This window comes from Stenella coeruleoalba (genome assembly GCF_951394435.1).
Source record: "Stenella coeruleoalba genome assembly, chromosome: 1".
Taxonomy (NCBI): domain Eukaryota; kingdom Metazoa; phylum Chordata; class Mammalia; order Artiodactyla; family Delphinidae; genus Stenella; species Stenella coeruleoalba.
This window is the reverse complement of record NC_137169.1, coordinates 161,232,031-161,249,793: the sequence shown is the minus strand read 5'-3', so window position 1 is coordinate 161,249,793 and position 17,763 is coordinate 161,232,031. Positions and strand designations below refer to the sequence as shown.

Sequence of the window (17,763 nt, the reverse complement as noted above, 5' to 3'; positions counted from 1 at the left end):
AATTCCATTACTGTCATTTTAGTGGTGTCCTAGGAGGGAACAAAAGTAGTTCTGTGTGTTTAACATCATCATTTGCAGGAAACACTTTCCTACACTAACTTAAATCCTCTCTCGTTATCATTCAAACCCTTATTCTCCCACATTTGTCCTTAGAATTAGATATCGGAATGAAACATGTATTTTTACTTGTAGCTGATTGTAATTTAGGAAGAGTTCACCGTCATTCACACCCTTTAAAGTTTTAAGTAGCAGGAAAAAATTGATCACTTTCCCCAGCAGATCAAAAATGGAGATGAGACATACACATATTAAAAATCATGTGTGTAAAAGGTTAGTTACTGCAGCATTGTTCATAATACCAGAAGACCGCACAAAACCTAACGGTCCATCAACAGAGGACCTGTTAATTAAAACATCCCAATCCATATGGTAGTATAATATACAGTCAAAAAGGATGAGGCAGATCTTTATGTTTTGCTGTGGAAGAGTCTGTAAGGGCAGAATAGAGTAAGTATAGTATGCTATATTTGTGTTTTAAAAAATATATTTATATAGTATCTACATCTGCAACAGTAGTTACCTCCTGGGAGGGGAACTAAGTGGCTGGGAGACAGGGAGTAATAGGAAGACTTAGTTTTCCCCTGCATACCTTTTGCACCATTTGAATTTTATATCACAGTCCTATATTACAGTAAGTCCCCTACATACGAACCTTCAAGTTGCGAACTTTCAAAGATGCGAATGTGACATTCCATCAATGTCAGGCGTGAGTGAAATTGCAGCTTGCCCTCCGTCTCCTATGGCTGATGATCTTTCAGCTCTACCATCTCCCACCTCCCACCTCCTCTCCCTCCTCCAGTCAATAATTCTTGCCTGTTCACTCGATGCCAGCCCCTGTATGCCAGCTATTGAACTGTACTACTGTACTTTTCAAGGTACTGTACTGTAAGATTAAAAATGTTTTATTTTTTCTTTGTTTGTTTTTTATGTATTATTTGTGTGAAAAGTACTATAAACCTATTACAGTACAGTACTATATAGCCGATTGTGTTAGTTGGGTACCTAGGCTAACTTTGTTGGACTTGCAAACAAATTGGACTTATGAACGTGCTCTCAGAATGGAACTTGTTGGTATGTAGGGGACTTACTGTACTTACTTTAGAAATAAAGAACTAATGAATAGTTTTTAAAAGGATGAGCTCCATGAACTTTACCTTACAGAATGCTCTCCCTGATTACTTCCACCTAGCCATGTTTCACCCCTTCTTCAAGATGTTAATTCCCAATTCCTTTTTTGGACAACTCCAGCTCAACTACTCTCTCTTCTGATCTCCTTTGCTAGAAATTACTGTGTGTGGCAAATCATCACACATTGCTTTGTTACACCACTTCTAAAAAGTAGTATAAACCATCTTGCATTAAACTTTTCATTTTGTATTTTCATTTGTTTCACTGAGCCTTTTAGGGGTTGCAATGGACTTTGAAGGGGTCTTCAAAGATAAAGAATGACAAATGGAGAATACGTGAGCAAGTAAAAGGGAAGGAGAACATGAGAAGGAATTTGAAGTTCCTCCTTAGGGGCAGACTTCACACGCATTTACCAAGTAGAGATTCATGTGAGCCAGTGACCCCTTTTTATACAATACTAAAAGCCCCTGGACAGGTAAAACCTTCCCATTTTACATGGAATTAACCCAATTATCACAACATCAATAAGCTAAGAGCACTTGCACTCAAGGAATGAGAGGTTGGAAGACTAAAGCAAACATTTTGAAGCAAAACTCACAAAATTTTAGGGGGCATAAAGATCAACTAGCCCAAACCCTTACTTCACAGGTCTCAAGGCAAGGCATTGGAGAAGTTCAGACTCAAACTCAAGTCTCCTCTTAAATTCTGTTGGGGGACTACACTATCCAGCCTGTGGGAAAAGACATCTGGCCTGGGTAGAAGATGGGGTCTTTCCACGGCAAGAAAGACAGGAGGGCTCTGTGCCTGGAGAAGAGGAGAAAGAAAGCAGGAAGTGAAAAAGGAGTGGTTGTCAAGTTTTGTTTTATTCCTAATTGTGTCCCAGGCTCCGTCACAATCCATGTCACTAGAAGTCTTCCATATTATCAGAAGCCAAATTAAGATAATCAGAACTGGTTTGGAAGGCTACTAACCTCAACTTCCCCTTACCCAGCTCGGTCTCTCTACTTCAAGAAACCAACTAAACTTCAGCTTACAGCTCTTTAACGACCCTTCTACAACCCCCCTTCCACACCTGGAGAAGGAAAGTCTGAAAAGGAGAATGCAATGCAGACATGAGGGGTTTCCCTATTTCCGTGGTATTTTCAGCCGCTTCCCCAGTATCTACTGTATTGGAAAGTGAGAGTCATTTAGGGTAGCCATGGAGACAGTACTAGCCTCAGTCTTGTTTCCTTACTTTTCTTTGCTATTAAAATCTTTCGCTCTGATTTCAGTAAGGCACCCCTCCTTCTGCAGGAGTCCGGGTTCTGCAGGTGCTCTCTCTCCTCAGGGACACTTCTGTAGGGAGCAGGAACACGTTTTTAAGTCGGGAAGAGCGTGTGAGCTCTGTGTGAAAACGGGGGAGATGTATACCAAAGGACGGTCGGTCGCATCCACAGTCTCCAGGTTTTGGAGCTCGGCCCCGGCCCAGACTACAAGTCCCAGGAGACCCCGCAGTGACGGGGTGCTCCGGTGATCGTTCCCTCATTCCTCTGGATAGTGGAGATAAAGGTTCCGTTCGCAGCGCACTGCGGTTTGGTTTGTTTTCAACGGCGGTGACGGAGGTTGGGAACCCGGCCGACTGCAGGCGGGGGCGTCAGGAGGCGGATTCCTCCTGCTCTAAGCACTGGGGGGCGGGAGGAGGGGAGCCGGACCAGAGGGCCGGGCACCAAGCCGCGAAGGCAGAGCAGGCTGAGGCGATGGAGGGCGACGGGGTGCCGTGGGGGAGCGAGCCGGTCTCGGGTCCCGGCCCGGGAGGCGGCGGAATGATCCGCGAGCTGTGCCGGGGCTTTGGCCGCTACCGCCGCTACCTGGGACGGCTGAGGCAGAACCTGCGCGAAACGCAGAAGTTCTTCCGCGACATCAAGGGCTCCCACAACCACAGCTGTCCCTCCTCCCCCACGGAAGGCGGCGGGGCTGAGCGCGGCCCTGCCGGCGATGTCGCCGAGATCGGGCTGCAGGCGGGTAAGGAGGGTAGCCGTGAGGAAGACAGGGCTGGAGAGGCAAACTGAGGGTGGGCCACACCCCTGCCCCTGCAAACAACCCCGGGAAGAGGCGGAAAGTGGAAGAAGGGCCGCGTGGCGAGGCCCCCGGGCCTGAGCTGGCCGGATCCGAGATGCCGTGGGAGGGCATCTCTCGGGGTGGGGGAGGGGAGGGGCTCCAAGGACTCGGCCGCGGGGACCAGAGGGCAAGGGGCGCCCGAAGGCAGGAGTGCCAGGAGCAGGATCCAGGGGACCGGGCTGTGCACGGGCGGGAGGGCGGAGGGCCCCAGTTTGAGAGGGCGGAGGTTAAGCCTCGGAGTGAGGAAAGTTGCTCTGAGTTCGGGGATGAGCAGTTGTGGTCAGAGTCCCAGTTAGGGATGGTGGAATGGAGGGATGGAGGACGGGCGGTAGGCAGGGAGCCCTAGGAGGCCAGGGAACTGTAGTGGATTTTGTGTGTCCGATGTGTGTGTGTGTGTGTGTGTGTGTGTGTGTGCGCGCGCGCGCGTCTGTGTGTTTGACTATGTATGTGAAATAGGCTTGCATCAATCATTTGGCAACTCTGTGAAAGGAATGTACTGGGGAATGGGGCTGGGGTCGCTAAAGGAAAGGATGTCTGATGGGTGCCAGGGAATTGCCAGAGATGCGGATTGTGTTTAGGGTGAAGAAGTTAGACAGGGAAAGGATCGTTTTTTGGTCCTGAAACTTGACTTGATTCTCTCTGGGATGTGTTAGAGGCCCTAAAGCATTTAAAATCGTGCAGCGTTTTTGACCTTTCCTAATTTCTTGCTTCCTCTTAAACTGCTGTTGGTGGGGAACTGGAGGGTTTGATAACTTGGTCTAATTAGGAAATAACAGATTGGATGGAAGAAGGGACTGGCATCCCATGCAGACAGATACCTTGGGACAGTATAGCAGTCAGTGGGTTTCATTGAGTGATTCTCTAACTAAAGTGTGTATTAAGATTAATGTTGAAAATATCTCAGGCTCTATCCCACAGATTGATTATGTCTAGTGGGTGGGTCCTAAGAATCTAAACGCAAGCCATGGGTAGGGATTCTGACGCAAGTGGGCCAGCAAGCACACTTTCAGAAACACTAATTTAGATGCTGACAGCAAATTTGAACATGAGGCGTAGAATACAGTGAATTCTTAAACTCTTCAGAGTTTGTGTGTTGGGCCCTATATTTCCAAAGTTGCTTGTTTAATATCCTAAATTTGTCTGAGACTCCAGAAATGGTGATAAAAATAAGATTCTGATTGATGATATTCCACTTAGTTGGCCTGGATGTAAATAAAAAAGCTTTTATTTTACCTCATGGGATAAGTGGGACAAGGGGGTATGACTAGCTTTTCTGAAGTTGTGGTTTTGCCATCTTCTGCCCAGAGATTTGTTATTCTTAAAATGGACCCATAGAGGGAACTAATTTCTGTGAGGCTATCAAAAACAATTGGTGAGAAGGGCAGATGTTTTCAGGGATGAGCCCCAGAACGTGTACTTTCACCCTCTCCCTCAGCAATGCTTTCCAGCGGCTTTCCCTGCTGCTCACAAGTTTTTCTTATAGCTTATCTTAAAAAGCCCTCTGTTGCTGTAATTTTTTAACAACTATTTTAGAATTACTACTGATAAAAAATCAGAGAGTAGATTCACCTCAGAGAGATGGAGGTTTTCAAGGCACCTTGGCTGGCTCTTGTTTTTATTCTTTAAAAGCCAACTTAAGAAATACAAATGCACCTTTGTATTTTGCCTCATTGGCTTTTCTAGTTGACTGCATCACGAACTAATCTTTTCGTATTTAACTCTCTTCACCCTCTGGAGTCTGTCCATCTGAAATAAAAACCAGGAGAGGGTACAGATGACAGGACTGGGAGCCATTTGATTTTGTTCCATGAAATGCTTCCATTCCTTTAGTGTGGACAGTTTTATTTTTGGAGGTGAAAAGGAGCATCAGGAGAAATTAGTGAGGTGGCACTTACTGTGTATATTTTGGGGATGCCATTTTCCCAGCTGTTTAGGTGATTGTGTTAGAAAGTAGAAACCATTCCTTAAAAGACACCTAGCTCAAAAAAAAAAAAAAAAAGACAACTAGCTCTTGTTCTCTCCCTTTACAGACTATCTTTAGAAGGTCAAGTTCATTCAGAGACTGTCTCAACTTTCTTCCGTGAATGTTGGTTTCTGATTAATAGGAACTTGAAATTTTAAGCGAAGGAACACTCAATTCTTAACCTCAATTCTTAAAACCTCTTTTGAAGGTTTTAATTATCATTTCAGAATGGAAGTGTCTTCTAGGTTGGATGTAGTATGGTATTTGAGCAATTGAAGATCATGGATTAACTGTAAATTTTTATTATTTCACTTTTAACCACAAAAGAGATGGGAACAACCCCCCAAATAATGCTTCCTTCTTATTTTTCACAGTTTTCAATTCACTGAGGGCAGTATAGTGAGTATATAATGTACATGATGTTTTAGAAGTTAAAAAGTAGGTGGAATCTAAAATGAGAGTAGCTTGGCCTGTACAGGGAAAACTGAATTATAATGAAACCGCCTTGATTCAGTTCCTCCTTTTCTTCCCAAAGCACTGGCCTTCTTTTCACTTAACTATAGGGGATGAGACCCCGTCTATCTGTTGATTTTCCTCTGTCAGAGGGTTCAGAAGTAATGAGATAAAGGCTTCGACCACTTCTGAAGACAGGCAGAGTGGAGTACTACAGAGTAGCAGAGGGAGAAGTATTTTTCTTGTTTTATGATCTAGTAGAGTTCCAAGCTGTTGCAGTGTATCATAAACCTCTCAATTTTAAGAAATTGGAATGACTTAAATGTATTTAGTTGGAATGCTTTAATCTGTGCCACATTCCTTTCTTCCTGGTTCCGCTCCTTACTAACTGAGTGACCTTGGGCAGATCACAACGGCGCTGTGCCACGGTTTTCTCATCTGGAAATGAGGATTATAATCATAGTAGTTGCCTCTAGGGTTGTTGGGAGTTAGTATATGTGTTTAGAACAGTGCCTGGTAAGGTGCTGTGTAAGTATTAGCTATTACTAGTCAATAAACATTTGAGCCCCTGGTAATGGGGTTAAAAAGTAAAAACAAACGTTGGTCTTGGCCTTGGGTTAGTGGAGATCAGTCTTCCCCTTCTATAGTTTTCTGCTAAGAAAGAAAAAAAAATATAATTGTCATTACAGTGCACCTGTTTGTTTATTTGGATGAGGGAGGAAAAGGACTATCGAAGATCTGAACCTGGCCCTCTAGAAAGGGGTAATCTAATCTCAGCCATATGCATACGCAACATATAAAGTAGAAAAATTGGAAAAAGCTAAAGGTAGATTATAGGCATTTTATGTGAGTTACAGTTCTTAGGTTTTTATAGCTCTTTGCCATTGGTTTGCTAACAACTTCGTTTCTCCAACATCCTTCACCCTCTTTTGGTTGCCAGAATTAAAAGGGAGAAGAAAAGCACTAGTGTACTTATTTATTTAAGAAAAGCCCTAGTGCACATTTTTCTTGGACTTGTTAGACAGAAATTTGTATGGATAATACAGTTTAAGTGGCAGAGTGGCATCTGGGCAAGGGATGGAAAGTTGGGAGAGAGGATTTTCTTTACAGCCTGGTTTCTTATAGTTGCCATCTTCATGGGGCTGAGGGGTGGAGGGGAGTCGGTTGTGGGGTAAATCAGCCAGAGACTGGGAAGGGTGTGCTTTCTAGTAATTTGCCATGATCTGTTTAGAAGAGCTGCCTCAGCATTTCAACAGAAGCTTAGCAGAGATGGTGCTATAACTGTGATTCTTATTTGTTACTTGTATTACCTTAGATGAACAAAACCCCATTTCCCCAATTATATCTAAAACTTTCACTTTCTCTCAATTTTCTTCCTGTATGGAAGCAGCATACAGTAGTCAAAAGTTTTAACCACCATTGTTTTCTGGTGTAACAAGTGGAAAAAAAAAAAGTAGTCAAAAGCAAGCACAAGCACTTGAATCAGACCTGAGTTCCTCTTCTAGTTCAGCCTTTTATTAACCGTGGGACTTGGGGCAAGTTACTTAACCTATTGGAGTCTTGGTTTCTTCATATGTAAAATGGGAGTGATACAGAATGCCACATATTATATGAATGCATCTATTTGAAATGTCCAGAACAGGCAAATTCATAAAGACAGAAAGTAGATTAGTGATTGCCAGGGGATGGGAGGAGAGGAAAATGAGGAATAACTGCTAATGGGTATGGGATTTCTTCCTGGGCAATAAAAATGTTCTAGAATTAGATAGTGGTCATGGTTGTACAACTTTGTGAATAGGCTAGAAACCACTACATTGTGTGGTTTTAAAGTGTGAGTTTTATGATATGTGAATTATATCTAAATAAATAAATAGAATGGGAGTGATAATGTCACCTCACAAAGTTGTTGTGATATTTAGAGATAATATACATTAAAGCACTTAGCACAGGCATATAGTTAGTACTAAACATACGTGACATTTGAATGTGTGTGTGTATGTACTTGGTGAACATTAGATTAGGAGGCTGGAACAGGGGTGTCGGGGGAAGAATAAGAGGAGTGATGAATGGAATGAGGAACAGAACAGTTTTGAGCTGAAGCCAGATTTAGGCCCAGGTCTCTAAGCTCCCAGTCCCGTTCTGCTTCTGTGACTCCTCCCTTGTTCTTTCCTGATCTGGCCATGGGAATAGAAAATGCACCCTGGCAATGGAGAGATTACGTTACAAGTGAGTCATAACCCAGGCTCCATAGCTTGACATGGAACCATAATCTACTTCAGTGGGAGATTTTATCTGATTGAGTGAGTATAATGTGACACTACCTACTCAAGCCTTTTATACCAATTTCCAGTCCCTTTCCTTTCCCCTTCCTAATCTTCCTTTGCTAGGATAATCTATTTCCCATGGCACGGGGCAGCGCACTACTAAAAAGGCTTGGATAATTCTGCCTGCTCTTGAAAGAAAAGACATTATTACCTTTAAGATTATTATAATTTTTAATATGTTTAGTTTAGTCTTAAAAGGCATTACTGATTTCAATATGGTTAGTTCTTCAGCCTTGCAAGTAGCATTTAAAGAAAGCATGGATTTAAATAAAAATCCATCTGGTCTTTAGATTTTGTTATGCTCTGTCCACTTTCCAGTCATCAGCATTTATTTCTCCATGCTTCTCTGTCTCACTATGTTAAGTCAACAAAGAATCTTCCTGCAATAAATGCACTTCTCAAAAGCAATCTTTTGAAACTAGAACCTCAAAAAATATGTTACTGAAGTAAAGGGAAATATGAATTTCACCTTAAACCTATTGCTCAATTCCTATAGGCTCTGGACATACAGGTCATGTTTTTATTTATTTATTCATATGATAGCTATGGATAGATTTGTCTTATCTCGCTTACTAGATCGTGAACTCCTAAGGGTAAAGAGTGACCTACCATAGTGCTTTGTACATAACAGGCAAGTATCTGTTAGATCGTTTACATATCTGGTAGATATTGGAATAATGTTTTTTTCCACTCCAGAAGGGCAATTTTTCCCCCATGAAAGATATGGGATTTTGTATCTTTGCCAAGATTTTCCTCTCTGGGCCCCTAAAATAGAACAATGATAAGCATTTGATAGATGACTCATTAGGCTGGAGCTGCTAGTATCCCAAAGAATGATTTTCATGTCCCAGAGAATGAGTCGCATGCAACACCGGAGCTTCACCATGATATGGGAAGTAAATATTCATTCACTCAACAAATCTTTATTAATGCCTAACTTTGTACTGGGTACAGGACACACAATGGTGAAACATTGTCCAACTAATTGATATTTTAAATTCTAAGCTGATGTTAGAATTGTTAGAGTTCTAACACGTTAGAATGTTGTTAGATGTTAGATGCTAGAATGTTAGAATGAAAGAAAGAAGGATTAGTATTTCATCATGTTCCCTCTAGAGGATTTCCTACACATTGGTTTCCTGCTTAACCATTAGTCTTTGAGGACAGGAGGATAAGGCATATGAGAAATTCTAAGATTAAATGGCATTGATAAAAACAGTAGTTGAGATGCTTTACTAACTTTCTGACAGTACAGGAAAACTAGCCCCAGTCTGTCTCTGGGATGGAATAACTATAATTGTCTTGTTTGCATGGTTCAAGAGCAGAATGCATTCATGAAGATTGTTGTTAGGGTATCTTTTATCTTCATCAGAGGTTACTCACAGGGATGCCAATATGAAGCGTGTGAGGAGTGTGGGTGGATGCGGTTTTTTCCCTAACTGTTTTAAGACCTAAGGTGAATTTGCTCTTTACTTTTTGTAGGAAAATAGTTCACCTCTAGGGATAGTGGGTTTTGCTTCCTGCGTGGTCCAGGGAATCTGAATGGTGTCATTCATAACAAGAGTGTAGAGTCCCTGTGAAAGATGCAGCTTCTCTTTCATGACTCTCAGAGGTCTGACTGGAGTCCCCTGTAGGATTTTCAGTCTAAGTATAGGCCACCCCATGCTTGAAAATTGATTCCATTCTTTGCCAAATGGGGAGTCTGGTAATCTTGGGGATCCTGGAACTTGACACTTTAACAGAGGAGAACAGATGTAGCAGTGGTTATGTGCCCCCTTGCTTAAAGCTATAAATCAGCCTCTCTGAGAAAGTCTCCTTATAGATAGTATTCCTCCGAAGTCCAAACCAAAACTCTCTGAAGGAAAGTTGGTCAGAGCATGGGGACTCATCAGAATCCCCTGTGGGACCCTGGTTGAATTGCCCATCACATGCGGTGCCTTCTCTGTCGTATTTAGTAGGCAGTGTGCAGTGTGAGTGGTTTGGACGTGTCCCCAGCCTGTGGGGTGCCATGTGGCTGCGGGAACCTTTTGACCGCAAGTCTTTGGAGTTGGGCTTTATAATGTGCTTCCGTTCCCTGGGGTGGTGTTCTCTGGGCAGGAAGATGGGAAGTAGAACTTGAGGATTGTTTTGCTTTTCACTTGTTTAATAAGACATCAAAACTATCCCAAAGAATAGTAATAGCTTATGTATTCATAAAAGCCCTTGACTATTAAAAAAAAAAACCCTCATACTTCTTTTTAAAAAAATGCTTTTATCACTTTTATTTTACTCAGATATAAAAAAAGGTCTAATTTTAGCTTCATCAGATTAAGACTTCAGTGTGTTATTTATGCCAGACAGATTTTACCCTTTCTAGTTTATATAATGGGAGAGAATTATATTTCCCAGGATTTTCTTGGTTAAGCCAAGCTTTCCAGACTAAAGATTAAGTAAGGCCGTATCATAAAAGCAACTGGATAACAAGACTAATTTGAATAAAAGCTCTGTTTTTATTCAAATTAGAGGGACAGTGACTGAACCAATATGGAGCTTACTTTTTAGGAATATTCTGTGCAATATACTGTAGCCTGAACTTTTAATATTATGGAGATATGTAGGGGCAAAAAGGAATGAAGAACTTGGGGGAAAACAGCTAGTAGGAGAAGTCATTCTTATTCTTTTGGCATATAAGAAGTCCTCTGGGGAAACCTATCTCAGTTTCTCCTGATTGAACAATTGGCCTGCTCTGCTGGCTCATATTCCATGGAGAAAAGTGGAGAAGTTCTGCTGTTGCAACTTGGAAACGTGGTTGGTTAGTCGAGGATAAAAGTAGTTGGCCTGTGATAAAGAGGCCTGAGCTGCAGAAGAAGTGGAGGTGTGTTCCCTACTGCTGCGCATCAGGAGGCCGCTGCAGGCAGTGCAAGGTCAAGCTTCTTCTGGTGGCTTCTTGTTCAATGCACTGGATGGTTATAGGTAACTTTCATCAAAGTGTCCTGTCCTGGAGTGGGTGTTTGTCTATACTGCTTAGTCTTGAGGACTTGGGTTCTAAATCTGATCCTGAACTACTTGTTTAGATGAGTGCCTTGGACTCCCCAGACTCAGAACTGGCATCAGAAAATGATCACAGGAAGATTGAGGAGAAAGAAGGTAATGTGCAGGGCAGAAGTGGCGACAGTGAAGAAACTTATTGTTTAAATTGTATTATTACTGTATATGATGTATTTTTTACCTGCTGGGTTTTTTTTTTTTTTTTTTGCGGTACACGGGCCTCTCACTGTTGTGGCCTCTCCCATTGCTGAGCACAGGCTCTGGACGCGCAGGCTCAGCGGCCATGGCTCACGGGCCCAGCCGCTCCGCGGCATGTGGGATCTTCCCAGACCGGGGCATGAACCCGTGTCCCCTGCGTCGGCAGGTGGACTCTCAACCACTGCGCCACCAGGGAAGCCCAGTTTTTTTGATGAATAAAATTCTATCTCTTAATCTCTTTTCTCTGAGATTCAGACCTGGATACATTTTGCTGGTTATCTTTTTGGCCAATATTTTAAAAATTATTTTGAAATAATTTCAAATTTATGTAAATGTCACCAGAACAGTACAAAGAGTTCTCATACCCACTCCACACAGGTTCTCCAGTTGTTAAGATTTTATTGCATTTGCCCCATCACCTAATCTCTCTCTTTCTATTATAATATATGTATATATTTTTCGGAACCTTGTGAAAGTGAGCTCTAGATAGGTTGTCTTATCTCTTCTAAACACTTCCAGTGTGCATTTCTCCCAAACAAGGACATGCTATCAGCATGCAACTTCCCAAATCAGGAAATCAACATTGAGTCAGTATTACCATCCAGTCCATGGACCCCATTTAAGTTTTGCCAACTGTCCCAGTCGTGTCTTTTTCTTTTGATCCAGGATCCTGTCCAGAAGCACATGTTGCATTTAGTTATCATGTGTCTTCAGACTCGCTGAATGTGGACAGTCTCTCGGCCTTTCCCTGGCATTTATATCTTTGGCAGGTTTAAAGAGAAGGCTTTACATTCTATGGGATGACCCTCAGCCTGGATCTAGCTGCTTCCTCATGACTAGACTCAGGTCATGAGCTCTCAGCAGGACTAGGCACAGAAATGACGTGATATGCAGTCACATCAGGGGTACATGTTGTCGGCCCACCCACCCTTGGAGATGTTAAGCTTGATCTCTGGTCATGTTGGTGTCCTTTAGATTTCTCCACCTTAAAGTCACACTTTTTCCTTTTGCAATTGATTAGTCTTTTGTGGGAAGGTGTTCTAAGGTTTCACGGATGATCTTGTTCCTGAAAATGCCTCCCTCCACTAGACCTAGCATCCATTGACAACGCCCACCTGCCTCAGTGGTGGTTTTTCTATCCACTATTTCTTCTATATTTCTTAGTTGGTATTTGCAAAGTTAGAGCATTCCTTTTCCATTGTTTGTTTATTATTTATTTATATCAGTGTGGGACTTCTGAATTTTTTCAATGGATTATAATTTCTTATTATCATTTAAAAAAAATTTTATGCTTAAATTGTCCCCAGTCCGGTGAGTAAGCCCCCCTTTTAGGTGGTTCCTGTGCCATTTTTAACACATTCCCACCATTGGATCATTCTTAATGGTAACTAGCTGAAAGAAGCTGCCTTCCAAATGACAGAAACTAAGCCCTGAGTGAAGCATGGGGTCGGCTTCTTCGAAGAAGTGCTTCCATCTCTGCATCCCGTAAATTACAGCTTCAGCTGCCAGCTGCCTTTCTATTCCCTCTGCAGCTCGACCAGCCTCAGGAGCAGTTTCTCCCAGAAGAGAACTTGTCAGCAGGCTGCTGAGTATGGTCTCTTCATGTCACATGGCTCCCAGGACATATAAGCCCTGCGGCGGGGGGGGGGGGGGGGGGGGGGCGGTATGGGCAGGGGAAAGGGGGGGGGAGGTTATGTCCCCCTTCCCAGGTACCAGTACAGTCTGCTTTTCAAAAGCTGTTCAAGATCTTAACACGACCACCAGGTAGGATAACTTGAGTGACATTTCTGCCAGCTTGACTTTCAGCTTCCAACAAGAGCTTTAGCTGCTTGAGTACATTTCCATCTCTAATCTCCAAAAACCATCCCCTTCAACCAAAATACCTTATATTATTTGGTCCTGAAGATTCTGAAACCCAGACTCCCTAAGCATATGTTTTCCTTAAATGGGCATGCCCCTTCTAAAATTCAGAATCCTTTAAATTTAGCTGAAGGTCAGAGAGCTTGTTTGGGAATGATAAATAAATGCTTCTTGGCAGAATTATTTCTCTCTCAGCTCCTGGGGTTTTTGTAGCTCAATACTTTGAAGCTTGTAGTAGAATTGATTGTAGTAGAAAGACTGTATAATGTTCATTTCTCAATTTAGGATTTGTTCTGTACTCTTGGCACATGTAGTTAATAACAAATAAAACATCACTACTTATTTGTGGAAATGCATATTTGTGTCACTGATTACTTCAGTGACTTATATAAAATCCTTTGTATTTAACTCACTTTCAGAGAGGACTTCAAGTTCAGTGTTAAAGGTGAGGTAAAAAATTTTACCGAAGGAGGGAGATCCTTGGGTATCAGGAACAAGTATTGCAGTAGTAACTCTGTTGAGACCTGAATTGACTCTGAAGCCCCATCAACCTTATGAGTTTCAAGAATAGGATAAGGCAAAGATAGCGTTCCACTTCACTTATTCCATATAGTGCCTTCCCTCCTTGGCCATGGACTATACCTTACCCGGCTTTCACTCATATTATTGACTGGGATGGAAAACAGGCAAGAAGGAGAGTGTGATGATATAAATCCATTACTCCAAAAACAATTTAAGCAATGTATCTAACCTAATGGGTCACTAGAGACATCAAAAGGTCATTAACGAGAGATTGGTTCAAGATGGTGGAGTAGAAGGACGTGCTCTCACGCCCTCTTGCGAGAACACCAGAATCACAACTAATTGCTGAACAATCATTGACAGGAAGACACGGGAACTCACCAAAAAAGATACCCCGCATCCAAAGACAAAGGAGAAGCCACAATGAGATGGTAGGAGGGGAGCAATCACAATAAAATCAAATCCCATAACTGCTGGGTGGGTGACTCACAAACTGGAGAACACTTATACCACAGAAGTCCACCCACTGGAGTGAAGGTTCTGAGCCCCACGTCAGGCTTCCGAACCTGGGGGTCTGCCAACGGGAGGAGGAATTCCTAGAGAATCAGACTTTGAAGCCTAGTGGGATTTGACTGCAGGACTTCGACAGGACTGGGGGAAACAGAGACTCCACTCTTGGGGGGCACACACAAAGTAGTGTGTGCATCGGGACCCAGGGGAAGGAGCAGTGACCCCAGGGGAGACTGAACCACACCTACCGGCTAGTGTTGGAGGGTCTCCTGCAGAGGCGGGGGGTGGCTCTGTCTCACCGTGAGGACAAGGACACTGGCAGCAGAAGTTCTGGGAAGTACTCCTTGCCGTGAGCCCTCCCAGAGTCTGCCATTAGCCCCACCAAAGAGCCCAGGTAGGCTCCAGTGTTGGGTTGCCTCAGGCCAAAGAACCAACAGGAAGGGAACCCAGCCCCACCCATCAGCAGTCAAGTGGATTAAAGTTTTACTGAGCTCTGCCCACCAGAGCAACAGCCAGCTCTACCCACCACCAGTCCCTCCCATCAGGAAACTTGCACAAGCCTTTTAGATAGCCTCATCCACCAGAGGGCAGACAGCAGAAGCAAGAAGAACTACAGTCTTGCAGCCTGTGGAACTAAAACCACATTCACAGAAAGACAGACAAGATGAAAAGGCAGAGGGCTATGTACCAGATGAAGGAACAAGATAAAACCCCTGAAAAACAACTGAAGTGGAGATAGGCAGCCTTTCAAAAAAAGAATTCAGAATAATGATAGTGAAGATGATTCAGGACCTCAGAAAAAGAATGGAGGCAAAGATCAAGAAGATGCAAGAAATGTTTAACAAAGACTGAGAGGGCTTCCCTGGTGGCACAGTGGTTGAGAGTCCACCTGCCAATGCAGGGGACACGGGTTCGTGCCCCGGTCTGGGAGGATCCCACATGCTGCAGAGCAGCTGGGCCTGTGAGCCATGGCCGCTGAGCCTGTGCATCTGGAGTCTGTGCTCCGCAACAGGAGAGGCCACAGTGGTGAGAGGCCTGCATACCGCAAAAAAAAACAAAAACGAAAACAAAGACCGAGAAGAATTAAAGAACAAACAAACAGAGATGAACAATACAATAACTGAAATGAAAACTACACTAGAAGGAATCAATAGCAGAATAACTGAGGCAGAAGAACAGATAAGTGACCTGGAAGACAGAATGGTGGAATTCACTGCTACGGAACAGAATAAAGAAAAAAGAATGAAAAGAAATGAAGACAGCCTAAGAGACCTGTGGGACAACATTAAACACAACAACATTCGCATTGTAGGGGTCCCAGAAGGAGAAGAGAGAGAGAAAGGACCAGAGAAAATATTTGAAGAGATTATAGTCGAAAACTTCCCTAACATGGGGAAGGAAATAGCCACCCAAGTGCAGGAAGCACAGAGAGTTCCATACAGGATAAACCCAAGGAGAAACACGCCAAGACACATAGTAATCAAACTGGCAAAAATTAAAGACAAAGAAAAATTATTGAAAGCAGCAAGGGAAAAACGACAAATAACATAAAGGGAACTCCCATAAGGTTAACAGCTTACTTCTCAGCAGAAACTCTACAAGCCAGAAGGGAGTGGCATGATTTACTTAAAGTGATGAAAGGGAAGAACCTACAACCAAGATTACTCTCCCTGGCAAGGATCTCATTCAGATTCGATGGAGAAATCAAAAGCTTTACAGACAAGCAAAAGCTAAGAGAATTCAGCACCACCAAACCAGCTCTACAGCAAATGCTAAGGGAACTTCTCTAAGTGGGAAACCCAAGAGAAGAAAAGGACCTACGAAAACAAACCCAAAATAATTCAGAAAATGGTCATAGGAACATATGTATCGATAATTACCTTAAACGTGAATGGATTAAATGCTCCAACCAAAAGACACAGGCTTGCTGAATGGATACAAAAACAAGATCCATCTATATGCTGTCTACAAGAGACCCACTTCAGACCTAGGGACACATACAGACTGAAAGTGAGGGGATGGAAAAAGATATTCCATGCAAATGGAAATCAAAAGAAAGCTGGAGTAGCAATACTCACACCAGATAAAATAGACTTTAAAATTAAGAATGTTACAAGAGACAAGGAAGGACACTACCTAATGATCAAAGGATCAATCCAAGAAGAAGATATAACAATTATATATGCACCCAACGTAGGAGCACCTCAATACATAAGGCAACTGCTAACAGCTATAAAGGAGGAAATCAACAGTAACACAATAATAGTGTGGGACTTTAACACCTCACAACAATGGACAGATCTTCCAAACAAAATTAATAAGGAAACACAAGCTTTAAATGACACAATAGACAAGATAGATTTAATTGGTATTTATAGGACATTCCATCCAAATACAGCAGATTACACTTTCTTCTCAACTGCGCATGGAACATTCTCCAGGATAGATCACATCTTGGGTCACAAATCAAGACTCAAAATTTAAGAAAATTGAAATCATATCAAGCATGTTTTCTGACCACAACGTTATGAGATTAGAAATGAATTACAGGGAAAAAACCATAAAAAACACAAACATATGGAGGCTAAACAATACATTACTAAATAACCAAGAGATCACTGAAGAAATCAAAGAGGCAATCAAAAAATACCTAGAGACAAATGACAATGAAAACACGATGATCCAAAACCTATGGGATGCAGCAAAAGCAGTTCTATGAGGGAAGTTTATAGCTATACAAGCCTACCTCAAGAAACATCTCAAATAAACAATCTAACCTTAAACCTAAAGGAACTAGAGAAAGAAGAACAAACAAAACCCAAAGTTAGCAGAAGGAAAGAAATCATAAAGATCAGAGCAGAAATAAATGAAATAGAAACAAAGAAAACAATAGCAAAGATCAGTAAAACTAAAAGCTGGTTCTTTGAGAAGATAAACAAAATTGATAAACCGTTAGCCAGACTCATCAAGAAACAGAGGGAGAGGACTCAAATCACTAAAATTAGAAATGCAAAAGGAGAAGTTACACAGACACCGCAGAAATACAAAGCATCCTAAGATACTACTACAGGCAACTCTATGCCAGTAAAATGGACAACCTGGAAGAAATGGACAAATTCTTAGAAAGGTATAACCTTCCAAAACTGAACCAGGAGAAATAGAAAATATGAACAGACCAATCACAAGTAATGAAATCAAAACTGTGATTAAGAATCTTCCAACAAACAAAAGTCCAGGACCAGATGGCTTCACAGGTAAATTCTGTCAAACATTTAGAGAAGAGCTAACACCCATCCTTCTCAAACTCTTCCAAAAAACTGCAGAGGAAGGAACCCTCCCAAACTCATACTATGAGGCCACCATCAACCTGATACCAAAACCAGACAAAGATACTACAAAAAAAGAAAGTTACAGACCAATATCACTGATGAATATAGATGCAAAAATGCTCAATTAAATACTAGCAAACAGAATCCAACAACACATTAAAAGGATCTTATACCATGATCAAGTGGGATTTATCCCAGGGATGCAAGCATTCTTCAATATACGCAAATCAATCAATGTGATAGAGCATATTAACAAATTGAAGAATAAAAACCATATGATCATCTCAATAGA

At 42.2% G+C, this 17,763-nt stretch overlaps 1 protein-coding gene across 3 annotated transcripts in view; it reads left to right on the top strand.

The window, feature by feature from the left end:
- The first annotated feature begins 2,770 nt into the window (after positions 1–2,770).
- The window catches only part of DSTYK (dual serine/threonine and tyrosine protein kinase), a 57,051-nt gene continuing 42,058 nt past the window's right edge, over positions 2,771–17,763 (top strand). For all 3 annotated transcript variants that reach the window (XM_079939550.1, XM_079939549.1, XM_079939548.1), the window contains exon 1: positions 2,771–3,189. In XM_079939550.1, the coding sequence (XP_079795676.1) occupies positions 2,925–3,189 (265 nt within the window). In that variant the 5' untranslated portion in view covers positions 2,771–2,924. The remainder of the gene's footprint in view (positions 3,190–17,763) is intronic.